The sequence below is a fragment of the Akebia trifoliata genome, chromosome 3, assembly GCF_017979445.1.
Source record: "Akebia trifoliata isolate Shusen 1 chromosome 3, ASM1797944v1, whole genome shotgun sequence".
Classification (NCBI taxonomy): domain Eukaryota; kingdom Viridiplantae; phylum Streptophyta; class Magnoliopsida; order Ranunculales; family Lardizabalaceae; genus Akebia; species Akebia trifoliata.
In genome coordinates, this window is record NC_141377.1 from 56,284,914 (window position 1) to 56,298,756 (window position 13,843).

Genomic DNA, 13,843 nt, shown 5'->3' on the forward strand with positions numbered 1-13,843 from the left:
GATTGTTGTGTCGTTGGATTGTTAATGTTGTGTTGTTTGATTGTTAATGCGATGATAAATGTCGGCCTAATCGCCCTTTTCACGTATGTGGACACAGAATTTTTTTCTTTTAAATAAGTTATTATGTGCTACCCTTGAGCGTATGTCCGTTGCGTACGTCGATAGTAGGTCAAATTATCAGCACTGTCGTAACTGAGATCCTCTTGCGTAAGTTCTCCGATTCTGAACCAAAGCCATGGATGTGATAATTATAAAAGAGAGTTCCAGGCTTGTAAAGCCAATTTACAAAGGTGATCCACCCTCAAACACCAAGCGCATCCCTCTAACTGTGTTTGATAGATTTACTTATGATCATACGAATCCGTAATCTATGCCTACAAGCCCCCAAACCCATCAAATGCATTGCTACAAAAAGGTCTCCAACATGCTTTATCAGAGTATAGAGAGTTTGCTGGTTGGTTTGATACAGATGAGAAAGGTCACCGTATAATTCTACTTAACGATGAAGGTATACGATTTGACGAGGCATTGGCTGATTGCACTCTCGCTCAGGTCGTGCCATTTACGCCATCGACATTGCTGAGCCTTGCTCCGAGCTCCAAAGATGTAAAAGAATTGGCTCTAGTTAAACTCACAAGGTTCACTTGTGGGTCTCTAGTGATAAGGTTCTCATCGAACCACAAGGTGGCTGATGGTCACTCTGTGAGCCAGTTCATGATTTCTTGGGGTCAAGCTTGTCGAGGAGTTGAGATGAGCTCATGTCCTTTTCATGAACGAACCATCTTTGTTCCTCTAGACCCACCAAGGTATGAGTTTGAACATAGAGGTGTTGAGTTCACAAACAACCTCGACAAGGAATCTAGTCCTATGTCGAGAAACAATGTTGTATTGCATCTAGTCCACTTCACATCAGAATTTGTACTAGAGGTTTAGAAGAAGGCTTCATTATTTGCTTGTGATGTTGACAAGCCTTATACAACATTTGAGAGCTTGCTTGCTCATCTATGGCGAGCCATGACAAGGGCTCGTGGGCTAAATGAGTCCGAGACAAGCAATATTAAGATCTCAGTGAATGGGCGTGCAAGGTTGAACCCTCGCGTGCCTAACGAGTAATTTGGTAACGTGGTGCTTTGGGCATTCCCTACGGCACAAGTGAAGGATCTGTTACATGAGCCTTTATGTTATGCAGCAAAGCTCATAGACAAAGCAGTGGATAGGGTGAACGATGATTACTTCAAATCTTATATTGATTTTGCAACCAACAAGGTAGATGAGGAGGGTCTACTGGAAGTAGTCCATAGGATACCAACAATTTTGTACCCTAATTTGCAAGTGGAGAACTGGCTACAGTTTCGTTTAGCGACGTTGATTTTGGTGGAGGAAAGCCTTAGATATTCATGCCCTCTTTCTATCCTATGGAGGGTTTGATATATTTGATCCCTTCCTTAACTGGTGATGGAAGCATAGATGCGTACATTTATTTGTTTGAACAACACTTAGCTTCCTTCAAAGAAATTATTTTCTCCTTAGAGTGATCAAAACTAATGTAGAAGTAACTTTAGAAGGTTTGGAATGAAAATTTGGACTTTCCGTTCTGTTTTTGTCACTTAATTATATTTACAAATGGTAATTTGTAATGAGTTTGTCACTTTAAACCTGCGATCTCATCACTTGAAAAACCTCCGATTTCACATGTTCATGTTTTGATAATTAAAATGAAGTGTTAGCCAGAATTGTAAATTCAACTCACAAAATGGAAATTTACGCTAAATAATTTAAAGAAATTGAAGTGTAGTGAGTAAAAGTTGGGGTGTTAGATAATTCTCAAAATCTATCATCTTTAAGCTCTTGAGCCTCTATGGTAAATTATTGAACCGTATCTTTAATCCATCTATCCCAACTTTCACTTAAGGATAGAAAACCCTTGATTTTTTCATAAAAAATTCCATTGTGTTCTACTTCTTTAGAAATCATCTTATTCTTGAGATTGGATGGTTGAACTAAATTGATATTAAGGTTGAACTAAAATTCTATCCAAAAGGTTTTGGGATGTAACATCTAGGATTTTTGGGGGATTAAAAGGATACATATATCAACATTTTGAAAGCAAATGGTATATCAAATATTCTAACATTTAGGGTGATTTAGAAGTACACCTATGTGTTTTGATGATATTTGAGATACTCTTGTATTTTCAAATTGATGACACTAATGGCTACCTTGACCCCAATCTTTTTTTTTTTTTTTTTTCTTTCTTTCGTTCTTTCTTTCTTTGGATGGGTAAGCCAGACTTAAACCCATGACCTCAAAGTTGTTTTGCTATGTGTCAAACCAACTGATGATCCAAGCCTACCCTAACCCCAATTTCAGAAATAGGTTAGTTGAAAATGACTCAAGTGCCTTTGTCTTAAACCCCTAACAAAAAAATCTTGGTTTTTATTCTCAAATCATTCATCTCAACCCTTGGGTTATTATCCTTTATTATTTTCAACCTTGATTTTCTATCTACTTCAACCTTAAACTTAAAGGCAGGATAGGATCTTTAGAGAACTTAAAAATGATGAAATTTGGATAAAAAAATCTAGGGTTTTTAACGAAGGACTAAAAAATAAGGTTGAAAATGATGAATTGAAGATAAGATTGAATGATTAAAATTAATTTACCATTGATGTTGAAGATATTGCAAATGACTAGTTTGAGAATAAAACATTTGGGAAAATCGAAAATAATGGAATTTTAAATAAATAAATAAATAAAATAGGGTTTTCTAAGACGGGTTGAAGTTGGGTTGAAAATGACGCATTGAAAAAAAGGCTTAATACATTGAAAATAATTTATTATAAAGGTTGAAGAGCTTAATGATTATTGGTTTTGGGAAGAGAAGCTAAGGATTTTTCACTAGAGGTTGTAGCGTAAAAGCATTTTAGTCATTTTTATTAGTCTATCAACAAAGACTGAGGTCAAGGAAGGCATTTCATCAATTTTAAAACACGGGAGTTGTTATGTGCCTATATGTTGGGAAGAGAGTAGTGTAACTTGAGATGCTTGAGAAGTACCATATCACAGTCTTGTAATTATAGGATAAAGAGTTGTACCTAGGTAGATCTTTAAGAGTGGAAAGTGGGTAGTTTAAAGAAATAATGATTGTAGGAAAATGGTGTAATGAGTGGTTGAGTAGTTTTATTTTATTTTATATTTAAATTACTTGAAAACTTAATGAAATATACAGAGAATTATTATTAAAATTTCTTTTGAGAGTTTGATACTAATCATCTTAAATTGGTTACTTGGAGGTCCGATCTCCCTCGAATAAAATCAAATTTTCTATCATTCTCAATCTTTTTCTTATTTTTTTTAATATTATTCTTATACTTCTATCTAAGTAGGTACATAACAATTGGTATCAGAGTGACAATCCTCACATGAAAATTAAGTAGATGAATGATGAATTCAAGGAGTTTTGCGAGTTTATGCGTGATATTTTGAAGAAATTTTATCTCTTAATCGAAGAATTTCTTAAAAAAAATGAAGAAAGAATAAATGTGAGATAGTTGACAACCTCGCCAAGTATGTTGAAGATAAAGAACATCAAAGATCAAGTAAAGAGGACAAAGATGAAGTCAATATTCTTGAAAAATATTCAAAAATTGACTTTATCCCTCCCCATTGAATTCGAAGTGTGTATGTCATTAAGTAATTAATTATTTCCAAGAAGTGTCAAGACAACGGAAGACGGAATCACTCATTTAGTGAAAATCTCGAGGTAGTGCAAGTTTTTTGCATCTACACTTTTCATCGAGGTACGAGTGAAAATCATCTATGGTTGTGTGCACACCTCTACGTAAGCAAATTGTGAATTGAGGTCAATCTCACTGCACATGACTCTTTACAAAAACTTTGAATTTCACTTTCAAATATTTACTTTTCCAAATATTTTTCATTATTTTCATAAAAAGATAATGTTAAATATATGTATTATAAAGATTTAATCATTAAGAATACTCTTATTTTTTATTCTTAGGACATATATGACCCTTCATTGGTCACACACAGACAAGGATTTATCCCGCCTTACTTAGCATGTGTGGTTTGTGGGGGCGTTGTATGTACCTAAGGATTTGGGTGAGATATGGTGCTCTAAGCAGCCAATTTCCTCGTTCCTGTTAGATGGGCTTACGAATCCAAAAACCCTTGCCATAAAAATAAAAAATAAAAGAAGTAAATCTTGTCCTATAAATGAAATCCTCAAAAAATTCATCAAAGAAAATTGTCAAATTTGATTCATGAAAGCCAACAATCCTTCTGAAGATCACCGACAACCTTTGCCATAATTTTTATAAGTGAGCTCTAGCCATACTTATTATTGTCAGATGGACTTAAGAAGTCACGATGTTGTCTTCCCGTGATTTCATTATCATTATCATTATCATCATTGTTAGTATTATAGCCACTGATGACAGACGCATAAAACAGTACATCATAATCATCATTGATTATAAATTGCTTAGATATCTCCACCAATAAATCTTTGAGAAGATTGGACCAATCACCCATTGACATTCTTGTTTATTATTATTAGAAATTAAATTCTATTCTAATAGAAAGAGAAAGATGGAGAATAGAGAGAGTGAGAGATTGAAACTTCAAGATTTGAAACCGTAACTCTAGATTGCAGATCTCTTCTTCTATACAAAATCTAAATTTAAATTTATGATTCTCACTAATACGAGCTAGGATTGGGATTTGGGACTCCTCTTTACATTAGAATATGACTCATAATAGTCAATGTTTTAAAATTGAATCTATGATTAATAGTATTGATGCTACTTTTGTTACTGTGCGGGACTCTTAGTGTTAAAAGGATGTTTTATTTAGGTAAAAAAATAAATTGTGTGGGAGTGGGAGTGGGACTGTGGGACATGGGAGGGGTTTCTTTCTAAATAGTCTCCCCCTTTTTTCGTCGTATCTTGAATTCTTGATTGTCCATTTTACAACCGAATAGTATCTGATTCTGTAAACCATTACAGATTTCCAGAACAAAAATGGTTTTCAAATCTTATTTCACTTGGCATCAATTCGTCATCCACTTTTCCACTTCCCGAATTAAAATAATTTTAAAAAATGAAATTAAAATCAAACACAAATGTGTGTGTGTGTGAGAGAGAGAGAGAGAGAGATGGGCATGAAAGAAGTGGAAATTGCAGGCCATAAACTAACCATTCACGAGCTCGACGACCTCTGCGACCCGGTAACGGGCCGAACCCTCACCGGGTCATGGGTTTGGGACTCGTCTGTTTTCTTATCCGAGTGGGTGATTTGTCAAGGTCGAGTTGAATTCGACTTCCAAGGCAAGACGGTGCTTGAATTAGGTGCTGGAATGGGAATTCCGGGTTTAACAGCCGCTCTATTGGGTGCGGGTCGGGTCATTCTTACGGATGTTTCGTTACTCGTTCCCGGGTTGCAGAGGAATGTAGAGGCTAATGGTTTGGGAGACCGAATCGAGGTGCGAGAGTTGGTTTGGGGATCGGACGAGTTGTGGGTGAGTGGGGAAGTGGATTTGGTGCTGATGTCGGATGTGTTCTATGATGCTTTACAGATGGCAGAATTGGGTAAGACTTTGAGAATGGTGTGCGGGTTGGGAACGAGGGTTTGGTGTGCTTGTGAGATTCGGTCATGTACAAGTGATTGCTTGACCGAGTTGATGAATGAGGGGTTTGGAGTGGTTGAATTACCGAGTCAACTACGTCCTTCTTTCTCCTTGACTTCAGTGACGGATGGTACACCAATGTTTGCTGTTTTCAATCTTGTACCTCCAATCACTCAATGTGAGTCCCACCTTGTGGGATCCCTTTTTGATTGATTGGTGGATCCCATTTCCACAAAATTCTTCTCTTTGTTGTGTGTGATCTGCTGTATCATGATCTCATGACAATCCTTCGTGTATTAAGCACAAAATGTTAGAATAATAATATACATGGGCGTACTTGAAAAAAATAACCACGTCATCAAGATGGTTACATCCGATCATTTAATCACTGATCTTGACGATTGTTGATCTCAACCCATGCAAGTGTAGGATTTCGCTGATAGGCAATATTCTTTGTCAAACAAAAGGCAATAAAGAGCTATAAGGTTGAGATCAGCCAATTTGTATTGTCATTCAATGGATGAGGTCTGTTTACCTTAGAGCGAACCATTCTTTGTTCCATATAGTTGATCTCCACATTTAATGATCTTTCATGGCTGAAAATAGTTAAACAAATAAATTTACCTTAACAACTTACCTAAAGAGATGATAATAGAGATGGAAATCAAGGTCCTGCGTTGATACACCTCTCTGCGCAAGAGCAAAAGCTCAATCTTTCCCTACAAGAATAAAAATCCTCTCCGTGGAAAAGTAGGTTCTTAGAACTTCTCAACAAAGAGCAAAAAACCTCTTCCTACAAGAGCAAAAATCTATCCAAACATTTATTAACTCCCCATAGGAGCAGAAGTCGTCAAGAAACTCTATCCAAACACATAACAAGTGTCTTCACTAACTTAAATGATCTCGATGCTGAGACAAGGTAAAAGAGAAAGGGTTTCTATTAGATCCGAAAGACATGGGTTTTATACCTTGGACCGAACCTTTGTTAGATAGTTGGAGAGGGATAGAAAGAGATAGTCCCCAAATTAGAGAGAGAGAGAGAGAGAGAGAGAGAGCAAATATCCACAAGGGTATTTTTGTGCCAAAACATTGGTTACTGTAGCAATCAATCCTATTTGTTATGACTATGATAAAACGTTGACGCATACACGGTTGATGTGTCAAGGGCATCTTTTTCCTAGTGTGACCCAAATAAAAAGATCTACGATTTTGTGCCCATGCCACATCAGTTGTCTACGTTTCAGCCTATTATGTTACTCTCAAATGTGGCCCTCCTCTTAATAAGCCTAATCTCCTGAATTTTTTTTTACCAAAAACCCCTAGTTTCAATAAGAGTCGTGATAATATGACTCATCAGGTGGCATACTCAAATGACTCCATGATGTGGACAAGTTCGAGAATAGTAGATCTGTATGCATGCCAATACATGCTTCAGGGAGTTCGGACAGCTTCGACGAGATGCCTAAATCCCAAGAAGATGAGATGAGGCAACTAGACCTGTTGAGAAGAGAAGAGGAGAGTAATAATTCCCACAAGATGTTAGAAGTAAAAGGGAGGCTCTCTCCTGAACCTCATGACTTTATTAGATTTTAATCTGACTTGATCATTGATTGGAACATAACAGTAAAAGCATGAAATGAAATGGGTGGGACCCTAGGGCATCGAGTTGTGCTATGGGGGAGGAAACCTAGCTGGGTCGGACTTGTACAGTCCCAACAAGGTCATCAGGGAAATCAAGCAATAAAACTTCATCATAATGACTAGAGAAGGGTGTAAATTTCAAAAGAAATATGATAGAAAATCAAGTATCATAAATATATGCAACCATTCAGGTAAGAAATGAAAATTTGATAGAAAGCAAACCAAATTGTCACAATGTTTGAATCCGACAATTTAAAAACATGCTGAAGATGGTCTTTGACCCATGACTCTGACAAATGAGTTTTGCAAAAAACTGCTCTTATTGAGCAGATTCAGATTATTTTCCATCTGATACAAAGAGCTGATTTCTACAATTATGCAACCATCAAGTTTCAAATCTGAGATCAAATCATAAGACTAATACAACTCAACGAAATAAGATAAGTCTTGATTGAATTAACCAGCCATCGGATGGTTAGAGATGTATTCAATGGCCAAGTCACAAGAATCAATCTTATCTGCCTCTTTATCTGGAATTTCCAACTTGAATTCTTCTTCAAGAGCCATTACAATCTCAACAGTGTCCAAGCTATCCAAGCCCAAATCTTTCTGGAAATGGACGTTTGGCGTAACCTGTAGATAATAGAAGAAGGTGCTGTTAATGGAATTCAAGTTGCACCGCACTACATTCGAAGAAGATGGTTGCAGGTATAGTATATGTTTGTTCTAAATGATGAGAAAATTTTGAGCTACAAAAAAACTAACAAGAACAACAAAGCCTTAACCAAAGATTTGGGGTCAACTAAGAAAAGATTGATCAAAATGATGAAAACTAAGTTTCCGACATTATCTCGGTTCCATAAGAAGACTGCACACCAGCCATCTTAGGATGCAATTAGTCAGTAGTTCCAAGGAGATTCCCCTTGCAATGGGTTATCATCATCAACCACAACTGAAACCTGTTTAGTCTTTTGGTTCCATCCATAGCAATAGCCTTTATTGAGGTGTGTGATATCAATTTTTTTCCTTACTATCTCAAGCCTACATCATTTCAGCCTTCTCTCACTTTTTCTTTTTTTGGATAAGTCAAAGACCTTTATTAATAGCATGGTCGAGCTGACTGAACCAAAGTACTAGAAAAGAAAGGAAAACCTAAGCAGACTACACACACAATCCCACTTGGTTACAAAGTCTTCAAAGAAGGCCCCCTTTGCTCCATAAAAATACAGACCCCAAGATAGAAAGAATAATCCCTTGAACTGAGGATTCCTTCCCCTCAAAAGTCCTACGGTCCCTTTCCTTCCAAATTTCCCAGCAAATCACAAACGGAATAAGGCTCCACTCTTTCAGAGCTTTCAAACTGCATTTAAAGTGCTTTTTTCCTATAGGTGCCATCATTGATCATCTTTTTTGGAAAGTCCATACTGGTCTCATTGTACATGCCCAAATAAGTCCCTAAAGAATACAGCGGCCTACACATATAATCCCTACTGCATAATAAAATATATGACCCTATGTTTTTTGACTTTGCTTCATGTTGTAGTAGCCCTTTATTGTCCCTTCTTGTCTCTTCGTTACTCTGTCCCTCATTAACAAGATTACAAGAACATTTGTGCATTCTAGTCAGTTTACCTCTCATCAAAAAGAAAAACAAAAAGGATTACAAGAGCACAAAGATTGACGTTTTGTTCTTTCTTTTGGTTTCATTTGCTTCACCTCCTCAGTGAAATGATCAAATTAGTAAACGCCTAAATATTTTGATGTGCTGAAGCTTCCCCCTTTGACATGTATCTACATCATTAACTAGACAAGCTAGTTCACCATTTTTATCGGTAGAAAAAGAATTTAATTAATAAAAATAAAGATAATGCTAATAACAATGTAACAATGAGAGAGAACCTTACATGAGGCATCATGCTAATAAAAGGAAAACAACCTCGAATAAAAGCCAAAAAAAATTATAAGATATTGTCTGTCTCCCACTAAAGACAAGATCTTCTAATCGAATGCCTCTTGCTTCACAATTGTTAGACGTCCAAATATATATAGTGGCCTTCATCTCACAATAATGTTACAAGTATAGGATGATGCCTCTACAAAAATACACTCTTGGTGCTCTTTCCAAATAATCCAATATATTGTACACGGAAATAATCTCAATCAAAGGCTACCAATATGGGAGGAAAATGCCCTGATTGCCAATCTTCAATCAGGGCAAGAACACCTTAGGCATTAGCCAACTATTCCCAAAGGACAAGAAGAAGGTTTCCTAAATCTTTCTCAAGATGAGGAACTGAAGCATAAAGTAATCTACCATTTCTTCACTAACAAATCAAAATTTGCAACTATAAGGGCTTCAACTCTGCTTCTGAGGTTAACCATCAAATGCCATCACACATAGCCATCCAGATAATGAAAAAAAAAAAGCAACTTTTGAAGGGATGCAAAGTTTCGAAAGATCTTTAATTGGAAAACTATAATTAGTGATATCCCACATCATATCCGATGATGATACTGGCCAACAGAATGATTAAACCGAGAAGCTTTCATTTATGGTTGACTTCCAAATGGTGGATGTATAAAATAATTTGAACAAAAAAAAAAAAAAAAACTCATGAAAAAACATCGACTCATCCCTCTCTTGCTCACTGCAGCAACTAACATCATCACTACCCCCTCAACATTGTGGTGACACTATCATTAGCAACCACCGGCCCCACCTCAATGTCACCTCTAAAATGTCTCTCTTTCTTTCTTATACAAGGAAGGAATATTGAATTGTCAATTGATACAAATAAATTAGTATCGCCAAATAGTATTTGTTACAATAGTATGCATAAATTTTTTTTCTTTCCAGTCTCATTTCTGATATTCCCCAGAGACAAGGACACACACGAGTGTGGAAGAGAAGTTAGAGGACTGTGATGGCAATTTCTCAGTTGCATCCTTCTATTACATGTTACAATATTCATGGGACTCAAACCTTTCAACTTCCATCATTTGGGGTTCTAAAATTCCCTTTTAAAGTGGCATTTCTTTTTTGCTTGGTGTGCTGCTTTGGATAAGATTTTGATAATTGATCACCTTAGTTTATTTCTACTTAAGATGCCAAACTAGAAGAGAAATCAGTAATCACCTCCTCATTCACTCCGTGTTAGCATCAGATTATGGACCCATTTTTCAACCTAGTTGGTGTTCACTGGATCTTCCACCACAGTTTACTTTCTATTTTCCAAAACTGAAAAAGTCCAACCTTTTCTTCTTGAAGTAGGATTATGCGAAGAGTGTAACCATTTGTAGTTTGTTTGGGTTTTTGAAAAGTTTAACAAGAGGGTCTTCGACATGTGGATCCCTTGCATAAGATCATTCTCAACATTGTAGCCTACAAGCTTCTATGGTCTAAGCTTCATAAGGTGTTCCAAGGTTTGTTTTCAAAGGCAAGTTTGGACAGTCTTTTTGCCCAAAAAAATATTTTTTTTCTCTACAAAAGCTCTTCTTATGGCACAGAATTGGAAATCCAAACAGGCCCTAAGTTTTTAAGTAAATGATACCAAGCAAAATCAAAATACAGAAGAAACAATTAAAGATACAAAAACAAAGAAACAGATCAGACGACGTAGATGCAATGAGTTTTTCAGAAGAATCGAGTAAAACTAGGGTTTCCAACGAAGAAGCTAAGAAACAATCAATCCATCCGAAAAACTAGGGTTAGGGTTTGTGATGAATTAAACTGACCTTGGAAGGATCGACTTTGGGGAAGCTCTTGACGACGGAGAGAACTCTATCGATCACCTCTTCTTTGTCGAGGTGATCGTCTCCATGCGAAGACATTGATCGATTCGAGTTGCAGAGACTCCATACCTGCAATTTCGATCCATTTAGGTTTAGGGTTTGAGCAGGGATTCTAATGTGCCGGAGGATCGCAGTTCTCAGCGCCATTGCAGAACTCTCTCTCTCTCTCTCTCCCCCAGTCTCCCCTATTACACTGAAGACTACAATGGGATAATGTTGTCAGTAAATTAGAATGAGTGAGGGTAGTTTCGGTATACGAAATACTTGCAACATTGCCGGCTTGGGCTTCACAGATGGGCCTGTTCTTAAAAATCTAATACTAGGGGCAGATATCACTAATCTAGTCGGTCGTTTTTACGTATAATTTCAGGTGACTCAAGGGGTTTGGAAAAAAATTTGAGATAGCCCCTTTGTTTTCAAATTAATGGCATGCCCCTTGAAAATGGTCTTCTGTGAGAGACTCATAGGAAATTTTGTGAATTATTCCCATCTTCAACCCCTTGATTAAGATCGTTGTTTGCTCTCCCCATGATGGGAGGGGATCCTTTATAGTTATTTTTTATTTTCCTGTAGTTTCTTTTAATGGGTTTTAAATAGTTAAGATTGACATGTTGAAAATAAAAACTAACACTTCAAACGTGTAAGGATCAAGGTGAAGATCAGCTTTAAAAAAAAAAAATGTCTTTTTAGGCTTGATCAATAGATTTGAAAATGAACAATCCCTAAACTTCAATTTTTTAATCCCCCCCCCCCCCATATTGACACACGCCCCCATACTGTTGGAATTTTGTGGCCATTGCGGCTTTAATACTCTCTATTGATTCATTGTATTATCTAATCATAATGATGAATGTTTATTTGAGGAGGGGCACATGTTCCCCATTGACACTTGGTATGGCTTGCAAGCTAGGCCAATACTACAAGCTCTAAAACCCAAGTTAATCGGTTCTATGAAAGCATAAGGCCTAAAACACAACATTCTGGGGTTTATGAGTTAGGTTTATAATGATCCAATGATTTAAGCATGAGGCATGTGGCCTCTTATGTGAAGGTTCAAAGGCTTGAGAGGACAAGAGCCTAAAACAACTTCAAAGATAGTGACCTCCACCACATCTACGATGATAACCACAATTTAAGATCGAAAGGATAGCTCTTTCCTTGCATGTGCTATGAGAGAAATTCCCTTATGCTCATATAGAGGGTATATATGTAATGGATGCATGTCTAGACTTGTCCTTAGGGGACACTTGGAATCCATTCAATGAGTGAATGGTTCATTTGATCTTTCTTAAGTGTAAACACCCCAATTTGAACGGGCCCACACTCCAAAAAGTCCAAAAATACTGATTTTTCAATAGGATTCGTCAAAGGACCTTAAAGGCCCAAATCACTAAAAAGTGACTTTTTGATCGAACTGATCCCCCTAAGACCTCTTAATGGTCTTGGGGGCCCATCAAAAGGACTCGGCCTACCCTACGCTTTCCCAATATTCGCCACGTCATTCCTAAAATCGAAAATGACGAATTCTCAATAAAATTTACCAATGGACCCTAAAAAGTCCAATTTGCCAACACATGGCATTTTGATCAAATCAATGATTTCAAAAACCTCAAAAAAAATAAATAAAATTAAAAAAAGAGACTTGGGATGTCAACCATCTCCTATACCCTCCACCTCTCCACTTCCAAATCCAAAAAGACCTTAAGCCCACCTAAAGCCCATAAGCCCTCAACTCTCCAAAATCAATCTCTCGCCCCCCTAACGTAAAATTCAATCTCATGTCAACTAAAACCCTATGACCTACCCATCCTCAAAACCCATTCCAAAATAACCCCTAACCAATTCCTAAAATCCAAAACCATTTCATAACCTAAGCCCAAAACCCACAAACACAAACCCATATCCAATTCTTATCTAACCCACAACCCTAACCCATAAATCACAACCCACATCAACCAATCACTCTTTTATCATCAAAAGATGACACATGTCATCACTCTCTCTCACCTCCCTCATCAAACCAACCACCCCATCACCTTTTTCTAAAACATTAACTACCCACATCACTTTTTCTCTAAAAAAATTACATCAACCCACACCCTCCCCTAACCTACCCTCATTACTCCCTATAAACCTTCATTCTCTCAAATCAAACACATTAACCCATACCTTCCCCTAACTTACCCTCATAACTCCCTAACCCTTATTCTCTCAAATCAAACACCTCTAACCCCACACCCTTCTAACCTACCATCATCATACATCTCCCTAATCTACCATCATCATTTCCTATAAATCCATATCTACAACATAAACCTACACCCATTCTTTCAAATTAAACACTCAACATCTCCCATCAATTAAATCTAAACCCCTAACCTCCACACATCTTGTCACATGTCACCATCTCTTTCACCTTCTCATCTATCTTCTTACACCCTCTATTCTCTTAAATCAAACACCACTCAATCAATCAACCACCCTCTTAAACACCTATCATCTCATCTCACTAAACACTCCACCCAAATAGTTTGGGTAAGATCCAAATCATTTGGATCAAAACACAACTCATTTACCCTCATTACATATTTACCCTTTTTCCAACTCCTAATTTCATATCCCTCACCTTTAAAAACATATGTCATTCTCTACTCTCCCCCACTTTACCCTATTATATCCCTAAAATAACCCCTCAACATCTATAAATACCCTCATTCTCTTCTCAAAAATGGTTCCCAACTCCCACTACAAACAATCTTTTAC

General features: G+C 36.9%; 3 protein-coding genes across 3 annotated transcripts; 2 read left to right on the top strand and 1 right to left on the bottom strand.

The window, feature by feature from the left end:
- The first annotated feature begins 235 nt into the window (after positions 1–235).
- LOC147408201 (agmatine hydroxycinnamoyltransferase 1-like) lies at positions 236–933 on the top strand. The gene is made up of 2 exons (XM_086432673.1): positions 236–290; positions 437–933. Exons 1-2 carry the CDS (start codon positions 236–238, stop codon positions 931–933), a joined length of 552 nt encoding a protein of 183 aa, XP_086288799.1.
- Positions 934–5,159: 4,226 nt separating this feature from the next.
- On the top strand, positions 5,160–5,991 carry LOC147408202 (uncharacterized). The gene has a single exon (XM_086437087.1). It carries the CDS (start codon positions 5,177–5,179, stop codon positions 5,858–5,860), a length of 684 nt encoding a protein of 227 aa, XP_086293213.1. The 5' UTR covers positions 5,160–5,176; the 3' UTR covers positions 5,861–5,991.
- A 1,487-nt stretch (positions 5,992–7,478) lies between these two features.
- Positions 7,479–11,275, bottom strand: MTACP-1 (mitochondrial acyl carrier protein 1). Its single transcript, XM_086437088.1, has 2 exons — positions 11,024–11,275; positions 7,479–7,921 (listed from the first exon to the last, which is right to left on the bottom strand). The coding sequence occupies exons 1-2, from the start codon at positions 11,225–11,227 to the stop codon at positions 7,745–7,747; spliced, it is 381 nt and encodes a 126-aa protein (XP_086293214.1). The 5' UTR covers positions 11,228–11,275; the 3' UTR covers positions 7,479–7,744.
- Between the last annotated feature and the right edge of the window lie 2,568 nt (positions 11,276–13,843).

Excerpts from the sequence above, each read along its gene's own strand:
- MTACP-1 (XM_086437088.1), bottom strand. The coding sequence starts at position 11,227 with ATGGCGCTGAGAACTGCGATCCTCCGGCACATTAGAATCCCTGCTCAA. Across the intron at positions 7,922-11,023 it reads CCAAAGTCGATCCTTCCAAG|GTTACGCCAAACGTCCATTT; the intron begins GTCAGTTTAATT and ends TATTATCTACAG.
- LOC147408201 (XM_086432673.1), top strand. The coding sequence starts at position 236 with ATGGATGTGATAATTATAAAAGAGAGTTCCAGGCTTGTAAAGCCAATT. Across the intron at positions 291-436 it reads TGTAAAGCCAATTTACAAAG|AGTATAGAGAGTTTGCTGGT; the intron begins GTGATCCACCCT and ends ATGCTTTATCAG.
- LOC147408202 (XM_086437087.1), top strand. The coding sequence starts at position 5,177 with ATGGGCATGAAAGAAGTGGAAATTGCAGGCCATAAACTAACCATTCAC.